The sequence below is a fragment of the Sciurus carolinensis genome, chromosome 2 (assembly GCF_902686445.1).
Source record: "Sciurus carolinensis chromosome 2, mSciCar1.2, whole genome shotgun sequence".
In the NCBI taxonomy this organism is placed as follows: domain Eukaryota; kingdom Metazoa; phylum Chordata; class Mammalia; order Rodentia; family Sciuridae; genus Sciurus; species Sciurus carolinensis.
The window spans coordinates 178269917-178294658 of record NC_062214.1 but is presented as its reverse complement, the minus strand read 5'-3'; the positions used below and the strand labels follow the sequence as shown (position 1 = coordinate 178294658).

General features: G+C 34.2%; 1 protein-coding gene across 7 annotated transcripts in view; it reads left to right on the top strand.

The window, feature by feature from the left end:
* Cep128 (centrosomal protein 128) overlaps positions 1 to 24742 on the top strand; it is a 418908-nt gene that overhangs the window by 360663 nt on the left and 33503 nt on the right. For 5 of the 7 annotated variants that reach the window (XM_047541495.1, XM_047541492.1, XM_047541496.1 and 2 more), the window contains 2 exons: positions 345 to 434; positions 7232 to 7255. In XM_047541495.1, coding sequence (XP_047397451.1) covers positions 345 to 434; positions 7232 to 7255 — 114 coding nt within the window. The remainder of the gene's footprint in view (positions 1 to 344; positions 435 to 7231; positions 7256 to 24742) is intronic. The other 2 variants (XM_047541498.1, XM_047541497.1) reach the window with 1 other exon arrangement.

The following is a 24742-nucleotide window of genomic DNA, read 5'->3' as shown; positions in this document are numbered from 1 at the left end:
GAATTTAGGATTAGTTCTTCCAGGATGATTTTGTGAAAACAAGACAATCTAGGTCACTTAACTAAATCACTACTCTTTATTTATAATCCTAAAGAATAAGATGTTCTAAATTTCAAATAAGGATTTCTCTAACATTTGTGATTTTAAGTTGGGTAAGAAATTATTTGGGAAACCATTTTAAAATTATACCATTTTCTCTAAATACAGAAATTTAAAATTTAGTTTGAAATGGTTATAGTCTTATTAGTGTTATTTTTATAGTTATTACTATTTTGAGTGCTTCCAGTTACTTTAGGATGATAAAGCTTTCCAACTCTTTCATAACTCACATCTCTCTTAAACAGCCGAAGCTACTGTTTAAACTTCTACCTTGGGAAGACGGTAGTCAAACCACAGTGAAAAATCAGAATGAAGCTCAATTTGAAGAAAAAGCAGTTAAGTATTTCATAGGTAGAAATGTTTAGGATATTTGGAACTGAATAGTCAAAAAATATCTGCCCTATTTTAGGGCTTATAGGATAAGCCAGTCTTCAGGTGTGTGTCCCTGAAGAACATCTAAACAGAGAGTTATGGGGTTGTTTTTTCCCTCAGTTTTCTTAGATAGGAAAAAAAAAGGTTTCTGTTGATGATCAAAGGGCAGGTAATCTGAGGCTAATTCTCAGTCCTTTAACTGCCTTTCCTTTCTCACCTGGGCATATTTACTAGCAAGTGAGATGAATGATATAGTTTTAACGTAAGTCAAACTGAATGTGGAAGCAAAATGCAGCCTAACTGAGGTCAACCAAATATGGTACGTTAAACTTTGCTGCTCAGGACTCGATTATCTTTTTTAGTAGCTCTTTTAGCATAGAACACTGTAGGTAACTGTACATCAAAACATAGAAAGATGGTAGTGAAAACTGTTGATTAAATAACTCTGCACATAAATTAGGATGTGGATGGTTGGAATGGCGCAAAGGTAAGCAATAAATTCCCAGGGTGGGCTGTTTCCTTCTACCATATAATGACTGAGTAATTCAGTATTCAGGAGACAGGAACTTGGGCTGAAAGATTGTTTGGTAATATGGGTTTCCTTGGGACCATTCTTCACCAAGAAGCCCAGGAGGTTATTTTCCCTTGAGAGAAACAAAGATGTCAGCCTGAGGGAGTCTGATTAGACCAGCTCTGTTTGGTCACAGTAAGATACACACCCCTTTGTATACCTGAAGATGAAAGCATACCCTATAGTTTGCCACAATGACATAAGCCTGCTCATAAATTATGCCATAATCACCATTGCAATATGATTTGCATAGGAGCTCAGAACATATTTCACTGATATGTGACTAACCTCACAACTGGAGACATATACTTTATTTTTTACAATATAAATCCTTGAAAAAAACAATTGGTTTCTAGTTGCTGGCTTTCTTCCCCTACTATTCAACTCTGTTCCCACATGTCTTTTGGGGAATAGTCAATCTCAGAAATTGCACTGGTTGTCATTTGCATTGCCCCTAACCACCATCAGAGTCTTTATTTTATCTGCAAATAAGTTTTAGTTGTTCTCCAGTCCACATGTCACTCACTGAACAAATGCCTTTGTTACCTGCTACAAACAGTTTCACTGTAGAATTGGGCAGTCACAGGAGTAAAGTAATTCTGTGTCATTTGCCCTTCATTTTGTTGAGAGTCATATTCTGCAGGCACACACCTACATACCATGTCACATAGAAGGAAGAATCTTGAAATGATTCTCAATTTCAAAAGAAAAAAATATTTTCATCGCTTTGTGTACAAAGACTTTAAACCAAACCCTTTCCTCTCCCTTCAGGCTGTATTTTCCACTGAAATGTGTTAGGCCATGCAACAGAACCCCATTCCCATACCTTTTTCTTCATCTTGCTCTTTCACCTCACAAACCCATGCACATATCCCACTTCTGAATTTCTCTTAAAAGTAGATACAGAGTTGTATTCTCCTTCAGTTAAGAACATTGTCTTGAGCCTTTCCTGAACAGTGTCAGACTGCAGTATGATGGTCAGCAATGTCCTCATAACAAGCAAAACACAAACCAAAATGCCAACCCAAGAACACAGCAGAAGAGCTGCCCTCACTTCTCTGTGGCAATAGGAATGCCTGAGAGAATATGTTGGAAAAGTGGATAAGACCCTTTGTTTTTAAATCCTATGATTGTTTCTGCTTCTGGTTCTCAAGAATTTGCCACATCCAGAGTGAAAGTCAGGTAGCAAGGCATATTATTGGATACTCTGTCTAGGCTAGGATCTGACACATCCCTTTAAACTGGCTTTTCTTGACAAATCAAGATGTTGAGAGTTTTATTGATTACTTTTTAGACTAAATCTTGGTGACTTCCTGTAGTCCCCCCACCCCAATATTTCTAGTTTATTTTGGACACTGAAATAGATTATTTGAAAAAAAGCACATAAGCAGCTAGTAAATGAGTTAGCAAAAATTGACTGCAGCTCTCCATATGGCTAAATTGAACATAGGAGGATTGGAAAATAAGTATAAACTTCCTTCCTGAAGCTTTCCCAAGTCTAGAGAATCTTTTTCTGACTATTGATTAGTGGCGTGTAATTTCATTGTAAAGATCATCGATGCATTTGGCATATTTGAATCAACTTATGCTCTATTTTAAAACTTTTTTGATGTTGCTATATTGAGATTGCATTTTTAATCTATTTTAAATTATTTTAAATCACTAGATAAAATGCTTATTCTTTTGGTGATAGTCAGTAAAGGCCTTTTCCTAGCCTTTCTTTTTACTGTCTTGGAGTTTAAGAAATTATTTCTGCTTCTTTTTAATCATGAAAAAAATTGACAAAATGCTAAATATAATGGATTGCTATGGAGAAAAGCCTAGAAGGAAAACTGTACCTACTATTTGCATTGCATTCTGCAGCAACAGCAGGTAAACTTGTGAGTATTGACTCCACAGAGTTGACACTGACAGGAAGAGCACTGTGTGCTGGCCTTTGGATGGAGCTGAGTACATTTTTTCCTCCACGAGACAGGCTTTGTGCTTTTAGGACAGTATGGGAAGAAATTATCATTGTGGGTTTTTGTTCTTAAAAATTTTAAGTCCATCATGACCCTTCAGTCCAAGAGAAGTTTCCAAAATTGTTGCATGCTTTTAGAGCTCCTTACTTGGAAAATATAGAGATTCTTGTTACATTTTAATGTTGTTGTGCTTTTTCATATGCTAATGACATATTGAGAGCATTCCTGGGAAATGCTGCATTATAGTGACATAACTAAGTCACTAAACCTGTTCAACTGTCCTCACCAGAGGCAGCAGAATTCTGGTTGTGTAGACCCTATAAGCTTCTAGTTTATCTTTTAGATGTCTAATTGATTGGCTTAACTGAATCAGATAAACTTAATAATCAGGTATTCAGTTATCAATGATTCCTTTCATTCTCATTTCCTAACTTTATCTACTCATATTTGCCATTCTCCAGTGATACCAGTAAATTGCCTTGGTTCATTCCTACGTTCTAAAGTGTGGCCCATTGTGGCCAAGTAGCAAATGAATATTTACAGCATGAGGACTGTTAGTAACCTAATCCTAAAAAGTTAAAAAATATTTTTTAATAATATATAGGCTATTATCTTCTCCCAAGATATAATTCTCCCTACTTGATCCTCCAAGCCCAGAATAAAATATGATGCCTAACAGCATTATTTTCATGAGAACATATAATATTCACCTATTGATAAGAAAAACTATTAACACTCTCCATTTAGCTCAGTGATTATGCAGTACATACTTGTGCAAGTCCTTTAGAGTCGAAATTAAAATCATTCATTGTCTTTGTTGATATCTCTCAAACTTTAGCTTTCTTAAATTAAAGAATAATGTAAAAGGAATCATGTAATATCACACACACACACACACACACACACACACACACACACACCCCTGGCAACAATGTAGGTTTTATCCCCCAAAACTTTTTTCTTCAAGATATTTGAAGGAAATCTCTCCTTCAATTTTTGTTTAACTCTCCACTTACTTCCACTTAGAGTTTCATATTTTAATACTACCCTGCCCTTTTGTGGTCATAATTGTTTCTTTCCTTGTTACTGGTGTTATGTAGAAAACTTTTATATAACAGAAGTAAATAGAATGACTTAATAAATTAATTGATTTGTATAATATTCTTCATCTTATTTTAGATGATGTTATCAGGAGTAAAATGACTCGGTGGTCCATAGGCAGGCTTCAGAGAGTCTGCATCCTCCTTAAAAGTATATACAAAACTATGTGTTTGGTGTATAGTATACATTGGAGAGAAAATGATTTCATCAGACTATCAAAGCCCATGGCTACAAAAGGAAGAGCCACCAATTTCCGAAAGCCACCTGAGTTATCATGGGAGAGTCCTCATTGTTCCTGGAGGCCATCTTCCCTGTCTAAACTCCCTCCTAACTCCCTTCCAGCATCCTAACAGTACTTCTTTCCAGGATCCAGGCTTAGAAATATATGGGTGTTGTGGGGTTGGAGGAGGGAGTGTTCAACCTGCAGGTGGAACTTAGAGATACAAATCTGTTGAAATGAAAATTAGAGATTAAAAAAGAAAAAGAAAAAAACTTACTACTGTTGTAGCCCTAAGTAGCATAGTGCAGGTGAAGGAGGAAATGGTTTGTTGTATATTATATGTTCATCCTCAGAAATGTTGGCATTTCTTTCATGGATTGTATCAAAGCCAAAATATTGCCTTGTAACTTCCATTTTAATAACAATAACATGAGAAGAAACATGCAAATTTTTTTAAGATTAAGGATGGTTAGTAGCCCAATTCTTTTATATGTAGGTGCCTAATAACTAATCTTATTTGCCAAAAAAAGATGTGAACTACAATGATTTGCTTTTTTCAAAACATATTTCTTAAATTTTGGTGAAAATCACATTGTAAGTTTAAAAAGATTAGGAATAGTTTCTTTTTACTTGTAGCTTATAATTAAGACTTTAAAACTTTACAATTTAGATAAAAGCTCATTAATTGGCAGCAATGGCTGATATCTTATTAACTGTTGTTGATTAACAAATTGAATTTTTGAAATTTAGGTTAATGAACTGAATTTCCTGTGTCCCCAATTTCCTTGTTTTGTTTAACATTTTTATTTTTTATTGAACACTACCTCAGGACCACTTTGGAAGAAAACAGATAATAGACAAACAGGCATAAGTATATTGCATCCAAAATGTACTATTTATTGACATTTATATTTTAATACAATGCTGATGTTTTGACTATTTGGATCCAGGGTCTTTATAAGTACATTTTTCTTTTAAAGTCATATAGCAATACTTAAGTGAAATGAAAACAATTGACATAAATTGTAAGGATATTTGTTTCTCTTCACCGAATACTGAGACAGGAATGAAAATATTTAATTCAGTTGTCTTTTGACATGATGTGAAGTCACCTATTTCAAGTGAGCTCTCTGTGCACTTTTAAAATGTGCTAATCCTAAATAGAATCAACCCACAAACCCATAGTATGGTGAAAACTTCACACCCAAATAGGGTTGGTGAATAATTGAGCCCTCTAAGATGGTTCATATAAACTGCCCAAAGGCTGTTTTTGTCTCTATAAGATATCTAATGAGGTTCTATTCATTCTGCAAAGGATGATAAAGCATTGCAGAATGGTTTTGTTCCAGATGTGCTGTGAATAAGCCTGATAATCAAAACCCACTAGAGGCATCATATTTATAAAGCCCTCAAATGTGGTAGTACACAAGTTATAAATGAAGTAGTAGTTATTTTATGAAAGTTATGGGGCAAGAATGGAATCCTCCCAAGTATGCCAACAAAATGCAATTGAACAGATTCTACTGGTGTAAGAAGTCTACTTTGGGCCACTTTTACATCATGTGTGCATTTAACATGCTCATACTGCCAGATGTTTACCAGATAGAAATATTCCACTCAGTTTCCCAGTCTGAAGGTTGGAGGTCTGGTTGTGGAAGTCCTGAGCGGGGAACCCTCAGTTTTTGGTGAGGCTGAGAGAAGGCAGGTGTGGGCCTGATTCATTGTACTTCTAAGACTTGAGTCTGTGTGGGTCTCTGCACGTTCTCAAGAGGCCTGAGCTGAGTCATTCTCTGCACCATTTTCTCCCTTTTACTTCTTAGGATAAATGATTAATTAATTTAATTCAACAAAAACAAATCCAGTTTCCACAGATTTCGTCAAATTGCTTAAAATGACAAAAAGAAAGACAAATGGGCCAGATGCTTGTAATCCCCGTGGCACTGAAGGCTGAGGCAGGAGGATCAGGAGTTCAGAGCCAGGCTCAGCAATTTAGTGAGGCCCTAAGCAACTCAGCAAGACCCTGTCTCTAAATAAAATATGGAAAAAAAAAAAAAAAAAAGCTGGGAATGGGCTCAGTAGTTAAGAGCCCCTCAGTTCAATCCCCAGTACCAAAAAAAAAAAAAAAGAAAAGAAAATGACCAATGACCCTGAGCCTCCTAGAAAAGATGATTTTTCATTTTCTTAAATTTTCAGACTGCTTTTTCTAAAATTCATATTTTTTATTTGATAAATACTTTCATTTATCATTTTCAGCTCTGGAAAGATTTGAGAATATAATCACTTTCTTAATCATTTAGCTTTCTTAGGCAGTGTTGTCAGTGAACCCTTTTAAAACCAGTACCTCTGTAAACCTCCCAAGATGCTATCGATAATGAAGGCCTATCTGGATTCAGGATTGGCCAAGTGTGAATATCTTTCTCATTTATCTTTCTGCTTTGTTTTCAATAATGATTTACTTATTAAATTTATTTGATGAAGTTATTCTTTTAAATTTTCCCTGCCTAGTGAGAGCTGTTGTATATGCCAACTTTCTTTTTTATATCCCTGCTATCATGTAGTTGTGATTCATTTATTCAAATATACTAATATATACCTATTCTGAAGTAGATAATTTTAACAATGCAAAAGTGATAAAACTGTTCCTTTCAGTAACTTCACCTTAATTTATGATATTTACTATTAAATTAAACCCTGTAGTCCTAACATGAGGTGAAATGAGAAAAGGTATAGTGATTCTTCTGTGTCTATTTTCTTGTATTCCTTCTGATTTGGAGAGTTCATTTTTTTGCATTCTTAAAATAAATGATTGCTAATAGAGGGTAAATAGAAAACTTGCAAACTAAGTCAACTTGTAATGATTTTTTTATAGCTTTGGGTTTATAATCATATGTTATGCTTTATTTGCAGGACCGTGTTAATGCATTAGAAACGGTAAGTTGGGGCATTTTCTTTCTTCTTGTATTAGAATTACTGCTGTCTCCCAATGTGGATTTCAGAGAACACCAAAGGAGGCAGTTCCAGAAACATTTCTAAAACTACATCTAAGATTCAAAGGGGGAAATGAGCTAAACTGTATCTAAAAGGTATGTGGAAATAGACTTTTTAAATGAAAAAAATGTGGGTTTATTTAAGTGCTCACTGCTCGCTCAGGACTAATGTGGTAAGAAGTACTAATTTATGGAAAATGTATTAGGTTTAAATATAATCAATACCTTGTGTGTTTGCATCTGTATTTCACAATCACTAGAAGGATTGTTTGATGAGAAACAGATCAGGATGCTATTTATACTTTGAAATTCAGGTTTTAAACATTCTTTTTTTTTTTTTTTTTTTCATTATTTTCACCTGATCAGCCTTTTTCTGAATAATCTTACTTATAGGAATCTGGTATTGGAAATGATTTTTTTCAGTGCATAGGTGTAAAGGCTGCATGCTTACAATATTTATTAGAAAAATATTCTTACCTTCAAAACAGAGAAACCCTCTCATTGTTTATCTATGAAGTAATAAAGTGTGAACTGCCTATCCAACATGCCACAGTGTTATAAAAGGTGTAATGTGATATTAAATGAAAACTAGTTGAAATATCTAATCATATGTACTTTAATAATAACAACCTACAGGCATATTTTAAAATAATAACAAAAGAGGGTGAACGAAGATCATAATAGTGACGTTAAACAAGAATTACAAGTTGTGAATTGATTGCATTCAGGTTTTCATGTTTTATAAAATATGACTATTTCATTTTTCATAAACATTTTTATAGTAATAATCATGTGAATTGGAAGAACAATAAAATAAATGATGGAACTACCTTGTGAAATATTATACAGCCACAGAAAGTTGTATTTTCCAAAAAGTAAAGATTACCATGCTGTTATTTGGGAGAGAGCCACAAGGACATGTGAAGCAAGTGTGATGCAAGTACTGAACGTGCATATTGGTGCCTAAAATGTCTTTAATAAAGTACAGGAACTGTTGACTGCCTTGGCAGTAGTGTAGAGGTTTTTCACATATTTTTAATGAGTAGAAATTATTGTTTAAAGTAAAAATTCTTTAAAACAATAAGGCTAATAAATGTTTATATTGTAAGTGCGAGGAATGAAAAGATGCTAATAAGGAACGTTTTAGTAAAAAGTGTAAGCAAGTGATTTTGATTGACACTTTCTAGACTCTAAAGTAAATAACTTCTCCCTTAGATTTATCTGGGCCATTTGGAAAGTACACTGACCTTCTCAGTTTTGGTATGATGACTTTGTAGGTGAATAAAATGATTAGTATTCCTTCACATATATTTTACTTACCCTTAGAATGGCTTGACAACAGAATTTAACTTGGGAGTTAAATGTTCTTTTGGAAAACTATGAAAAAAAAATCAGAATTTTTGAGTTTGAGGACCTGGGTTCAGGGTACAAAAATACCTTTTTTTTACAACATTCATTTTGTATATCTTCCTTGATTCCTACATCTGTAAAAATGGCTTAAAATTATTTTATCATGTAAGAATTAAGAGAAAAAATAATTGAAAGTACTTAGGACCAACAAAAATTAGGTTACCATTATTATATTATTAGTCATTGCTTATTATTTAATCATTTGAATTATACCAGTGTGATATCTGAAACTAAAAATTGTATCAACAACAAAACCCTCATAACTTTTATTTATATTTGTTAGTCTTTTTTACTTATCTACTGTCTTCACTAACAAAATATTATGCATAAAATCTTAAATGCCTTATTCTAAAAGTTCCCCTAGGAGTAAAAGTAAAAATTAAAAGTCATCACAAGAAAAATAAAATGGATTAAGTGAACTAGGTTTTTTACAGTAGTCGTTTTCTCAAGGTAGTTTTAATTTGAAATAATTATCATAAGTAAAGCCATAAAATTAGAATGCTCAGTAATAATGTTAATGCTCAAATATTATGAAGTCCTTTGGCTTCATATGGTATTACAAGAAGCAGAATTTAATTCACTTGGTAGGCTATTCAAATGGTAAAGATATTTTATAGTTCATAAAATCAACTATGCTGAAAGTGATTTCATTTCTTGTTCTCTCATAACTCAGTGCATAAACAATAGTGAAGCACTGGCCATCCACATTTGGTTGAGCTGGTATTAAGACCACATAATATGCTGCACCTATACAAGTTGGTCAAAGTTTGAAATTTCTTCATTCTCTTAGGAGTATTTACAATAGATTGATTTTAAAGGTTCTGGTAGTTATAATACCTGCAAAAGGATGTTCTTTTCATTATAACAAAAACTCAATCTGGCTTGCCACCAATTATCTCTTTGTATAGATCACAATCATGTCCATTTTTTTCCTTCAGTAGCAGCTAAGCTATTTGGATTGGAAATTACTTTTTATTTGCAAATAAATCCTTAGGCTCTGTCAAAAAATCCTGATGTAAGTGGACATTCAGTAAGCATTTGTAGAATGAAGAAATGTTGAACTCAATGTACTTAGCAATATGGGTATAAATAGTATTAGTCCAGTAGTTGCTGGAAAAAATTCCCCAAAGTATATCAATGTATTCTTCATCTTCTGTCTTTTTTGGTTAGTACTGTACACTATTTGGAGTTTCACAGAAGCTGTAACCACTTTCACTAAAGTTTAACATGAACTTTCCTGCAGCCAAAATATAGCAGGTCCCTCCCCCAAATAAAGCCAAACTGATTACCTGGAGGAAAATCCTGATTGAGAGCACTTACATGGAAATAAATCAGTTATATAAGATAAAAAGTGCTCTATATAAAGCTAATGCATATACATGCTGCAAAGCTATTGTGAAGAAAATAGAAAGGAAATTAAGACATTGTGATCGAAGTTCATAATGAAATTCATAGATTCTTTAGTGTGAAGCCATGATCATTATTCTTGTTTAATTATAAAATGTACTGATAAATAGTATATTTAACTTACTGAGTAATGAAATGAGCAGAATGTTACAATTGACTTTAAGGGACATTCAGAGAACCACTCTTACAGGCACTGAAGTGCTGAAATGATTGTAAAGAGAGGTAAGGTTCTTTTTTCTTCCATGGTGGAAAAGGGAAATCATTCAAAACTCACCCGACAAGATTTATTGTCTGTGAACAAAATCATTTGCATTTCCATCAGTTATCTACAGATCAGAGTTATAAATAACTCAAAGACAGGTATAGAGATCTCATAGACTCAGAAACCAAGAAGGATGTACTACCCAAAAACTTGTTTTCTGTTGAAGATGCCTAGTAAATTTCCGTTATTTCAAAGCCTTTCAGATTTTCCCAACTATGGATTCATAGGACAGTTTGTGAGAGCAATAGGAGGCATTCTGAGGTTTGAAATACAAACCAAGGTGTTTAGACTTCATCTTTTATGGAAAGGAAATGGATTCCTCTGGAGGGTTAGTTTCTATTGGTCAGAAATGGCTCCTGAAACATTGCTGGGACGGCTTCTGGCTGCCTTTTGCAAAGAGTGCTGTGGTCACTTTGCAGTCTCTGTCATCTGCATTGCAGTGTTTGGAGGTGAAATGTGGTAGCACAGCCACTGAGCCACTAGAGAGCCATGGATGGTTTTTATTCAGGGACTGTGGTATGGTAAATGTGGTGTAAAGAGACAAATGTAGTAGCGGTGTGCAGGACACTGGAATGGTGAGAGAATACGCGTGCAAATGGGAAAGGAGAGCCTAGGTGGAAATCCTACTTTACACATGTGCTTGGAAAATTAGGGAGAGGTGCACTCTGGTACCAGAAAGAAAGGGACAAAAGTAGATGTCATTATTTAGAGGAAGGAACTAGTAAATGGGCAGTCCAGAGAGAAAAAGAAATGTAGACACTCTAGTGTGAAGTGAAAGTGGATGCAAAGCAATTGAAGTTCAAGGTATAAATTCAGTTTTTCATATCTCTTCTCAAATCTCACTTTATTTTCATTTTCCTTAATATGAGAATTATTTTCTATACTTTTGTATGAAAGTTAGGCATGACAGTAACCCTGAAATAGAGAAACCCTAAAGTAATATGAAAAATAGTTTCTCTTATGATCAACCCAAACATAAATGAGCCATGGCAAGTATCAAGTACATCCATGTCAGAGAACCAGGCTCTTTTTGTTCTTAATATTTGTTTTCTCCTCTTGAGTCAATGCCTGCTACCTCTGGCCTTATATTTGCAATATTAACAATACAAAAGAATGAAAGGGAGCACACGTAATTTCTCTTTAGTGGAAGCCACAGTTACATAGAGATTTCTGTTCCTATCCATGGGCCATAATTTTGTGACATACTCATATACAGCTCTAAGATTCAAAAAGATAACCAAATGAACCCTCGGCATTTGGAAATTTCAAAGTGAACATTCAAACAACCCACAAGTCAAAACAAAATATTAATAAATTATACTGGTAATTATAAAGCATGTAGAACCAAATGATAAAAATGTGTGTGTGTGTTAACAAAGTAAACCTGATTGGGCAACTAACTTGATTCAATCAGCTAACTGTCTCAAAAATATCCCACTCCTTGGTTTATAAAACCCAGAGGACTTAAAATCAGCATACTACAGTAACATAGCCACATCAGTATTTCTAGCAGCTCAGTTCACAATAGCTAGATTGTGGAACCAACCTAGATGCCCTTCAACAGATGAATGGATAAAGAAACTCTGGCATATATACACAATGCAATATTATTCAGCCATAAAGAATAATAATATTATGGCATTTGCAAATAAATGGTTGGAATTGGAGAATATCATACTAAGTGAAATAAGCCAAGCCCAAAAAACCAAAGGCTGAATGTTTTTCTTGATAAGTGGAGAATGATATATAATGGGGGTGGGCGGGTGGGGAGTGAGAGTAGAATGGAGGCACTTTGGATTGTGTAAAAGGAAATGAGAGGGAGGGGGTTATGAAAGATGGTGGAATGAGACAGACATCATTGCCCTAAGTATATGTGTGATTGCACAAATGGTATGAGTCTACATCGTGTACAACCATGGAAACAAAATGATGTACCCCATTTGTATACAGTGAATCAAGGTGCAGTCTGTAAAAATTTTAAAAATAAAGAATTAAAAAATAAATTAAAAAGAAGATCATTGTCCATTAGAAATGAAAAAAAAGATATAACCACAGATACTGGATGTTTAGCCACATAGAAGAGTATTATAAATGATTTTCCAAATTGGAAAATCAGGAGAAATAATCAAATTCTTAGCAACACATGATTTGCTCAGGACTAAGAAGCAGCATGGATAGTGCCATGAATGAATGTTTTTAAATGATCTTTAATCAACAATTTTTAATCATTTAGAATTTTCTTCAAAAAGAGCCACCCAGCCTAAATAATTTTATGGATTAGTTTTTACCAAGTTTTTAAAGAACAGATAATTTCAGGGATTAAAATATCTTGTTCAGAGACTAAAAAAAAGGGAACTTGCCCAATTCACATTTTGAGTTGGCATGAACTTCATTACAAAATACAGACATAGAAGATATAAATAAAGGAAATTAGTATCATCTTAGTCATTAACGTGGATGCAAGAATATTGTACACAAAATATTAGAAAGACAAACTGCATTAACAAGTTGTATCTTATATGTTATATTATATTATTTATATTATGTATATTATTTATATTTTATATATATACATATATATATACACATATGCAGATAATTCATTATGAAAAAATTCAGTTTATTCCCAGAATTCAGTTTGGTTTAATATTAGAAAATTAGTGAATGTAATTCAACATACTAACAGATTAAGGAGATGTAAAATTTGATAACATCAAATAAGAAGCATTTGTCATTGTCATCAACAATGTTTCAGCAAACTAAGTATGGAAGGAAACTTGCAAAATCTGATAAAGGCCATGTGGAAAAAAAACTATGGCAAAACCGTAATCTTAGCATTGAAATTTTGAAAAATCTCCTTTAAGACCAGGAATAAACAAAGGATGCACCATTCCACAACATTTATTAGATATTGTGTAGGTGATCCTAGCCAGGGCAGCAGAATTATCATTATTTGAAAATCGTATTTTTGTTTATGCTAAAAGCCCAAGAAATAGATAATTATGAAAATACAGTCTTTAGCAAGTTTCTCTGATAGAATCCAATATATGAAAGGCAATTTTACTTCTAACTCCAGCAATAATCACTGAGAAAAATTAATTAAAGGTATACTAATACAATGTAACAAAATAAAAAAGTACATTGGGAAATAATCTATCCCCTACCCCAAATATAAATTCTTCATAGAGAAAATGCTCTGGAATGCTAGAATAGCCAAGAAATTTCTGAAGAACAAGTTAGGGGAATTTGTGGGGTTTTTAGATTTCTTTTTTTCTTTTTCTTTTTTTTTTCTTTTGGTAATATATATCAAAACTTATCAAATAAATATTTTTGGAAATTTTGATAGTATAGAACTTGCACAAAATTATGTAGAGATCACTGTATTCAAATTAGAGAACTCAGAAACAGAACTATGTCTGTATGGACACTAAACATCTGGCACAACTGATGTCAAATGTTAGGAAAGTAAGGATAGACTTTTCAATAGATGGTGTAATAAATTAGCTTGAATTCCTGATTCAAAATTGCATGGACAGCTAAATGGGAATGGCAATACCATAAAATGTTTAAAACAAAAAAATAGTTGAATATTTTTATAACCTTGTAACTTAGGAGGATTTGAAGGGAAAAAAAGAAAAAAAAAACAAAGTCAAAGAAGATATTGAAAATATAGATCATATATATGAAATGACTGATGTAACTACATTAAAATCAAGAACTTCTGGAAATTAAACCAAATACAACATAAAAAGAAAAGCCACACTTGCAGAGATAACAGACTTCCAACAAGTATCCAAATCCTGTTGTTTTCTAGAAAACAATTCGAAAAATCTAAATAACCCAAATTTTAAAGAAATGAAAAAGGTAAAACATGAACAAACATTTCAGTGGCAGAAGAAATGTGAGAAGATATTCATCTTCATTAGGCATCAGGGAAATGCTGATTAAAACCCCATTATGCTCTCTATATTCCTATATCTGTGCTATATTCCACCAGAAACCAAATTAAAGGAAATTGAAACATGTTAACAGCATATTTTTAAAAATATTATGACAATATAATTAGTGCTATCCCCAGTCAATGTTCAAAGATAATAGATGAGGTAAGTATGATCTTTGAATGGGGGTAGCATGTTCGCTAAATATGCAGAACTCTTCCCACAACCATGAGGCACAAGTTATTTAAAGAGAATTAGTTTTTATTTTTTATATTTTTCCATATTTTTAATTGGTGCATTATAGTTATACATAGTTGTGAGATTTGTAGTTACATATTCATACATGCTCACAATGTAAAAATGTAATTTGGCCAGTATCATTTCCTAGTATTTCTCCTTTCTGTCCCTGCTCATCCTTCCCCTGGTCCCTTTCCATGAGATACATCCCCTCAACTGAAAATTGGTTTTTATGTCCTCAGCTTTAATGTGTGCTTTCTTCTGCCATGACTCTGCTTGAAGAGGCCATCTTACCTATCACAGGGCCTCTTCTCAATTTATTTTTGTTAAGAAAGGCTGCCTCTCACTAACCCAGAGCTCTCAGAAAGCAAATTCTCCCAGGCATTTCGAGTGTTAAACAGAGTGTAATTTAAGATTTTGGTTTCTGCCACACTTCTTTAATCAAGACACTGAGGTAAGACTTTTCTTAGTCACACAGATATTTTTGTTAAAAACCAAGAGTTGTGTTAGCTATATGGAGTATTGGGTTGGTGAGTGCAGGGTTATACATATATTGATTGGATAGAAGAAGTGACTATAGTTTTATTTAACAACCTCACCTCTTTCTCTACCCTTCTGTAACCAAAGAATGAATGTCTCCAGAAATCAGAGATAAGAGACTGTGTTGGTAAAAAATAATTGAAGACAGTAGTGTTACTTCATCTGGGTGACAACTAGCTGGTCTTCATGCCTTATCTCTTTATCTGTTTTAAAATTATAATTCTGCAATGTGACAGTTGTCACAGGGACACATATTTCTTTGAAATGAAAAATAAAGGCAGACTTTCCTCTGCCAGAAAGTAAGTCTGATTTGGCTGATGGGTATGACAATGAGAACTGGCTTTGACAATCTTAGGCTTAAGGTTTTGGTGGAAATATATTTTATGCTTAGGTAAAATACATGCTTCAAAATATTATATTTATTAAATGGTATTAAAGTTCGCAAAATTTTTTATTTTTCTCAATATTTTCTGCATATGTTGAGTTAAACAAAATGCTTTAATGAAAGAAGAGTTACCGCCATTTAATAATTCTTGGTAGGTAAAGCCTTTTTGGTGTAGAAAAGAACAGAAATCAAATGGTTTTTAATAACTGCATTATAGACCTTTAGTAAGTCAAGTGGTTTCCAAATCCTTGTTTTCAATAAAGTCAAAAGAGGATTTAATCAAGTTGATAAATCATTCAAATTGATTTTTGATGACAGATCACTATGTAATATTAGCCATTAAAGCAGGAAGACACTCAAGAAATTGAGTAACATTATTATAAGAAATTGGTTTCATTTTCATGTACTTTTTCATTTGAACAAGATTTCTTAGTGATGCAATCTGTGGGAACAGAAAATAAGACTAGAAATGAAATGGAACCTTGCCTTATTCAAACAAAAATTAGCATTTACCCATAGATACATGAGCCTAGCTAATTGAGTGCAGGAAAAGGGGAAACTATATTCACCCCATTAAGAAACATACTTTTGTAAGGTTTAGGGTTTTCTTATATTTCACATCTAATAATATTTCTCAAAATTCATAGCATACCTAATACTAAATGCAGTGATAATTCAGTTCAAAAAATTTATAGCACACAATTTGATCATTGTGATCATAGGAAGTTTTTAAAATCAATTTTTATCTCTACATATGTATATAGACATTTTTGTTATTCAGAAAGATGAAGCATATGATAGAGTAGCCAATAAAAAGACATCTAAATAAATTTATCTTAGGACAAAAATCTGTAAGGGAAAATAGACTGGAAATAAATTAAAAGAGATAAGAACAAGGTAGATTATCTGACTTTTACCATCAATGGAAAGCAAATATGAAATTGTGAAGCTACCACGTGGTTAGCACCTAATCGCCTTCTTATATGTAAAGCAATCTTATCTCCCTTATTTTCAGTTTACTTATGGAACTAACATAATTTATAGGATAATTTCTAACCTAAGCCTATATGCAAAAAATATACGCATCCTGCCTACATTGTTTAGAAATATTACAAACCACTGGAAACGTGTTTTATTTTTTAAACAACCGTAGTCAGTGTATCTCTAAATGAGGCATTTGACTAACACTACTAGTAATAGATTTGAACTCTACACACTCGTCGATCTTTAGTCTTACATCCAGAATTACATGAGTTTGCAATGCAACACTGTACACACTTATTTTCACCCATCTGTGTTAGACAGTTGCTGTTGGGGTTTTGACTTTTAATTTTCTTGTCTTCCCACCCTGGATCTGGTACTAATTTTGCTTCATCCCATTGAATGTGCACATGGCTCTGCAGGCACAGAAGTTGTTGAGGAAGAGCTATCTTTCTTTGCTAGCTCACTGAATTGTGTTTTTGGACACTTAGGTGTGTATGGACCCAAAGGAGTTAATGTTCTTACCAAAGTGCCCCTGTTTTGCCCAGGAAACACTGACTGGAGTATGTAAATCTGGCCAAATAACTGTTAATTATTTGCAATGCCTCTCCTAAGTATTTGTAAAAATCTTGAAGCTAAGTAAAACTTGCCTTTATCTCCTTACAAAGCCTGAACTTGCTGTTTCAAAACCAAAGATCAGGCTAGATTCATTTTTGGTTTTGCCAAGGCTATGAGCTTCTCATTGAAGTTGCCTGAAAGGTTCAATTCAATTGGCTTTGCACCAAATAAAACTCAGTGTGCTCTGTACAGTTTTGACCCAGAATCAGGTGAATCTCAGCAGTTTTGGCTGAGCCACATTGTAAAATTTTGGATTTGTTCGGGCTTGACACTTCCTGGGAACCCATTCAAACTGAAACCGGAAAAAGGTTTTGCACAAACCCTGTCCTAGCCCGTTCTGCCAAGTTTCCCACTGCTCTAATGTTGGTCTACCTTCTGTATATTCGCATCGAGGGCAAACGGAAATATCCTCATGAATCTCTCATGAGGGATCTTGGGTGAAACAATCTAGACATTCTCCTTTCTCCATCTTTTACCAAAATAGAGAGCCTGTACTCTGTTAGTCAGTATTAAAATATGTATCTTTTCCAATAATGGAGTCATCTTCAAAGGGTTAAGCCTCTAAAACATGTCTGCTTATGGTCAAATGAAGAAAATACTGCTAAAAGTGAGCTGTTTATGCAGACTTGCAACCTTGTCGCAAGAGGTGATGACCAACTTAAAAATGTAAGACTTCATTCAATGTGCAAAAATTGTTTCTTATAGCCCTGTCAAATGTCTCATGAAAGTGGGGGCATAAGGAAGGTATCATTGAGAAATTATGTAATGAATGCGACTTCACCAGCAGATGAATTGAGTATTATTGAATTACTGAGTTTTTGAAGGTCAGACTGGCAACTTGATATTGATAAGTAGTCATACTGCCTGTCTAACTGCCTCACTTAATAATATATTTTATAGTCCTATTCTAAACACTATCAATAACAGTACCTTCTTCACCCAGAAAGCTCTTGCTTTATATTGTAGAGATAATATGAATGTATGTTATAAAACAAAAACGGAAGAACCTTTCTGAAATATATATAAGAAATTCCTTCTCTTTTAAAAAGCATATCTAGGTGAACTCTCAGAATAATAGCATTTTGAGATGTTTTAATATACTAACTTAACTATGAGACAATATTGGTAGTGCACTTTTAATATATGGTCAGTGGGAAAAGTATATGTTATGTATATTATTTAAGATTATTGAGGTAGTCTTTTAAATGAAAAACTGATTTGAGGAATTTTCATTTTGTGTGTCTATTTTTAACTACACATAATTTTCACTATATATGTATAGGTATGTATTTCAGCTGTTAAATAATATTTCCCTACTTTTAAATGATGGAGAGGGATATGGTTAAAAAATAATGTCTGATTAACCCTCAGCAAATCTAGGTTTTGATCACATGTCCATTATAGTCAGGCATATGACCTTAGGCAAGTTATTCATGCACACTCCACTCCATATTTCTTACTTTTTTAACGATTGAGCTGGGCTAGGTAATACTGTAAAAACTCCTTGCCCTCATACACTTTAGTTTAATCTGGGAGGAACTGAAGGTGTGATCCTCACAAAGTTTTCATCCAGCTTGTAGTCACTATCAAACAATGAACCCTGATTTAATCATAAAATATTGTGTAACAGATATTCAGTGAGCCCCTGTCATGTCTCAACACTGTCCTACAGTGTACAGCTGACTAGGTCCCTGGGGCCATGGATTGCACATTTTAGTTAATGTTAGAACTGGAAGGACTCTTAGAGATCCTTGCCAAAAGCTCTCACCCTGTACATGAGAAGTCTGGAGAGAAGCTTATGAATTTTTAAGTGTAGCATAACTAGGGCTAGAATTCAAGTGTCTCCATCAGTGACACGGTGTTCTTTCCATCCCACACCCTCTGCTTGTGACTAGTGAGGGTAAATAAAGACATGAGTAAGGAGCACTTCACAAGTATCTAGTGAATGGCACAAAGTGAAGAGGAAGAAAATTAGCAAATGGATCCCATATTTACCTTGAGCAGGGCAGAAAATTTGACTCAAATAGAAAACTGACATTCTTGGACCATATTTATAATATGCTCTATAAACTTATATTGTTAAATGAAGCTTCATAGAGCAACTTTGATCTAGTTTTCTTCCTTTTGAATGTTGAAGAAAAAGAGTTGGCATGCCCCTTGGTTGCTCTACTAGTTCTGTCTTGAGCTTGCTTAGTTGTATTAAACACCACAGTTGATCTTTTTTATTTTAAGTATCTGCATAATGGTTCTAATGCCACTTACATAAGTGTTTATAAAGTTTGTTTAGGGCTTTTAATAAACTTTGATCTCAGATGAAAGGCTGGAGAGAGTATAAACTGTCACTGTTAGCTCTATTAATATAAATACTCAGATGTTTTCATGTTAATTATTTAACATTAGTAAATTATTTCAACCTATCATTGCCCCCAACTGCATTATATTTGAACATCAAACAGTAAAAGTCCAAACCATCAAAATAGCCCTTCCCTCATTAATCTCTTTAGGTTCTCCTCTCAGCTATTTTGCATAGTTGGTCTAACATAAATGCTTTTCTGTAGCCTTTTCAATGTTTTCTTCAACCAGCATCTCACCTCTGCCTATATCCCCTGCAAAGGCTAATGGGACACCTCCTTGACTTGGTTTGTTTCATCGTCATCAGATATCAAGTATGTGGTCTGAAGTGTGTTCAACATAGGTAGACTCACTGACCTAGAATTTGCTGATGGACTTCTTTGTGTTTTCTCTTCAAAGAACTTCCTATTTTCATCTTTATCCCTATCAATTTCCAACTCAGACCTTGTTTTGCTCTTTAATACCTTAGCATTAGTTTTTCCCTTAAAGAAGAGTGCATTTGTTCCAGAAGTGCAGGAGATCTGTGAGAAGGTAAGGCAAAGGCCAAGTGATCTTCAGCTGTCTTAGGGAAGGATTAGAATTTGGTGGATGGCAGTTAGAAGACCTGGGTGTGAATTCTGGCACTTTCTTTGGGCACTTAATTAACCTCTCTGAACCTAATTTCTATTATCTATGAAACAGACCTAATATTTGTCCTGTCTGTCTCCCATTCTGTAAAGATTAAGTGAGATAATGGATGGGAAAGCCCTTGTCTAATTTTTGGTATCCCTCCCATATGTACTTATGACTTCACCAATAAGAGCAGTACAGACTAGGAAGGTTGGCTTTTTAATCAGGACATTTCTACTCCTAGTTTGCCACATTGGTTAATTGTCTTGGCAGTCTGAATTTTACTTCCAGTGCTCAGTTGTTTCAAATTTAGGCTCTAATAATTTAGATTTAGAGTTCTATAATAATCTGAAGAATTTTAGTTCTACACATTCCCAGTCTCAGATTTGGTTGACCTGGGGTGGTACCCAGTATTTTTTAAAGCACCAGCAGTGCCTATAATGCATGGTCATGGCTTATAATCACTGATTCGGACAACCTTCTGTGTGTCCTTTAAGAATGCACTGCAGAGTTCATCCGACAAACTGTCACTACTCTGCATTTGTCTTGGACTCAGTCTTCATTTATGCTGGCTAAATTTCACGTCCTGTCTACCAAGACCATCATGTCTTATCTCCTCAGTATTTCTTCTTCTTAGGCTACCAAAACAATGGTTGTAAAATTCCTTCTCAAACATTACTTTCCTTAATTTTCCAAGTCCGTGAGAGCTTAACTTTAGCCTCTTATTAAAACTTAAATTTGTCAGACCTGATTTCAAGGGCCATTTTGCTCAGTCATGAATTCACCAAAGGAGCAGTTCTCTGGTTTTAACAAATAAGCCAGTTTCCAAAAGCAGTCTCTTTAGAAACTGTATGAACGGTTAAAATACAAAACAGGAAAGTAAATAAATGAACCGGTATAATGGGCAAATTGTCTGTTCAGCTGATTGTTTCGGCATGTTGACTGAGATTACATAAACTGCCTCTGTAGTCCCTCTTTTCTTATTTCTCCTCTTCCTGCTCTTGCGTGAATTCCCTGTGGCATCACACACATTGCCTTTTATTTACATCTCCTTTCAACCTGCGACAGCCAACCACTCCATGCAGGAAACTGAGTATGCTTCCTGGTTCCTCATTAGGGTCTCAGCCCTGCAAAGTAGCTTGGAACCCGGGCTTCATGAAGTCCTTTCAAACTTTATATCAGACCCCACAGCAGTGATTGAGGTTTACAAGGCAAAGAAGTTTGTGACTGCAAGGATGGAAAAAGATTCTGGGAGTGATAATAAAAGGATGAGGGCTTTTAAGAGTAGTTCAGTCCTCTGTATGTCACCAGGGTCATTTGGACCAAATTTTGACTTTTTAAAAAATTTCATAAGTATTGATTTTTTTTTTTCTTTTCAAGATTTTCCTGAAAGCAGATTTCCTTGTTTGTAAAAGAGAGTAGAATTCATTGTCTTACAGACATGTGTTAGATTTTGGTGATTTTATTGTCTTAACACTTTTCTATTTCATTATCTATGAAATTATTTTATCGTTACTTATCAATTGTTCCTATGTTAGAAAAGAATAAAACTGTGAAAATGAAAGATTAATGGAATCTCATGGAAAGTTGATGGAGTGAACTAAATCATCACTGTTACAAAATATTTCTGCTTTATTATCATTTTGCCCAACGTATGTCATGAACAGTGAGGTCTCACGACTTTGCTCTACTTGAAAACCAGCAACTTAGCCTGTCACACTTCCATGGATCGTGGCGAAAGGCAGAAGACAAGGGCACAGCAGCCAGCATGACCTTCATCTTCCCATTGGTGACCTTCCACTCCAAGTCCTGCAAGAATCACAGGAGGTGGCTCAGGGAAACAAGAATGAAGTACTCTGAATTTGGTCTAACTAGTACTTCTCAGGAAAACATAGGAAGCATGAGTCCTCAAAGAAAAAATGGAATACTGCTCTCATTTAATTTGATCTTAGTGTTGCAACTTCTTTCATTTATGGTGAATTCCAGAATTCCTCATGTATCCATATTCCCTGGGAATCGTAAGAGACCATTCCTAAATATAAATTATCTGATCTTTTACAATATATATAGTTACTAGATGACTGAGAAACAATTGTAGCACCATATTCAATGAATATTGAATAAAACAAAGGTTAGGTTAAGTTTAGATGAGGTCATGGGGATGGAATCCAATGATGGATTTGAATTTTAGTTCCATACAAGAAGGGAAAGATACTAGAGAGTGATTTCTTTCCCACACCTCTGTGAGGATACTTCAAGGAGTTGGCTGTCTACAAGTCAGAAAGCAGGCCCTCACCATACATGGAATCTGCTGGAACCTTAATCTTAGACCTCACAGTTCCACATATGTGAGAAATAAATATTTGTTGTCACTCATTCTATAATATCTTTGTTATAGCAGTGTTTTGTTACAGAACTCTTATGCTTAAGAGTTCTTAAGTTAGTAAGAAAAAACAACTAATGAGAAATTATGATGTGTACCCTACACACATATATTTATTTATCTGTTCATTTCTATTTCCCTGAAAGTTCATTTTCATTCAAGAACCCAAAGAATATCCTTAAACTAAATCTGGTTCACTAAACAGAATGACATCTGGTGTACTAATGTTATAGATTTGATATGCACATAGTAGGTGCCTAAGAAGTGCTTGTTGAGTAAAGGAAAAATGATGTCCTATCCAGTGTCTGTGTGAGGAGTTTCTGTGAAATCCTTGGTAGTTTCCAGAGCATTGCATATTTTCTAGAGTTTTCATAGCATACTTTAAATGTTTAGAGTCATGTGGTTTTGGCTACTTCTAGTTTTAATGCATCTAGTAAAGGCTGCAGAACTTGTTCAGTTTAGTTGAATATGTTAAAATACAGTGGGGGTAGGGGGTGTCTAAGTTCAATATTTCAAATTGTTTTGGCAAGACAAGCTCCTTTGCATGCCAACCACCAGGCCACAAAGCTTCATTGTTGTCCAGCTGAATGAATGCATGGCTTTCATTTGAAGGGAGGAAAATACTTTCTAGCAATTGAAGTTCCAGGAAAACAATTGGTTGCAGCAAATGTCAGATGAATTTGCCCACCAAATAACACTGTCAGCTGTATTATGCCCACTAATCCAATAGCAAACCTTCTTGCTGTTTTCATAATCCATCTTTCTTAGTGAATGGTTGAAAATTCAGTACCTGACTCTACAGAACCCTGTCTGTTCAGCCTTTCAGGACCCAGTTTAACAGAGCATCTCAAACATAGTAATAGTTCACTTTCATTTTAACCATTGAGATGAGAAGTCTGCCAAAATATATTGCTTTAATAACAAATTATTGGTACTTTGAACCGAGTATGGACTGGTAATAAGGATTCCTTAAATGACAGTTCAGTTGAATTTGTGATCATTTTTAAACTATATCTGATAGTCTCTGCTTCTGTCTGCCTTGGCAGCAGTCATCAGGAGACTGCTTTGTACAAAATGCAAAAAAAAAAAAAAAAAATGTTTTCTAAGTATTCAAAGAAGGATTAATTATAAAAGCAAACTTTAAAAATATAGGCAGAGTTGATTTGTTATTTTTTTAATTAAGTCTCAAAGTCACAATGATAAAAATAAAATACCTTGCCTGATTTCTATTTAGATCTGATCTGCCTGTCACCAGAAACTCATCCATATAGGGGGATTAACTGTTCACATGCTCTTTCAACATCCAAGTGCAGTGTGTGGAGTAATGGAAAATGATTAATTTGTTTTGTCATTCTCTTTGAGAACACAGAACACCTCTTAAAAAGAAAATGACCCTTTATTTTGAAAACAGAGATTAATTACCCTCACCTCATGAAGGTTCTTTTAAATAAATTAGCCTGGACCTTACCTCAGCCAGAACAATTATCTTTCTTTATCAATGTTCTGCATCAGAACCCTCTGCTCCATGTTAAATATGGACAAGACAAATGTGATTCCTACTTTATCATGTCTGTGGCCCTGGGGACAAGGACGTTCCAGTTTTCAGGAAAATGATGAGCATTTCTCAGTATCTGGCCTGTACTGGGTGTCACACAGCATGACTAACCTGTACTCACCCACAGGAAGTAGGTTGTGCTTCAGGTCATGCACTTCCTGCACCACCTCATTAGGTCCACAAAAGACTTTCTTCTCATCTTCTCTTTAGCTCAGTCTAGGCTGTTTAATTCAACTATACTGTCCCTTCATTTTTCTTTCAGCTCTTTTTCTATTTTTTTTAAATTTTAAATCTATTTAGAAATATTTTGTCCCTTAAAAAGTTTTAGAATTCTATATTTCAAAAATTAATTTTGCTGTATTTTTACACCAATATTTCTAAGTTCTAAAAGTATCTTTATCTTTGTGATGAGGTTTTTTTTCCCCACAAAACTGAAATTTATGTGTGTAATATACAGCACTAAAAATATACAGGAACGTATAATCCTGCCTTTAAGGAATTTGCAGTCTACTGGAAACAAGTAAACACAGTTATGAAATTATTTCATATGTGATGGGGGATATATAGGAACCACTGAAACAGACACCTAATTCAGAGTTTTGGGGAAAAGTTCACAGAATAATAACTAGTATTATTGTAATAATAGCTAGTATTTATTGCCTGCTTGCTACTGCCAGGCTCTGCTCTAAGTATTTTGTATGTGTGAATGCATTTGATCCTTACTCATCTCTATACAACAGGTATTATTATCATT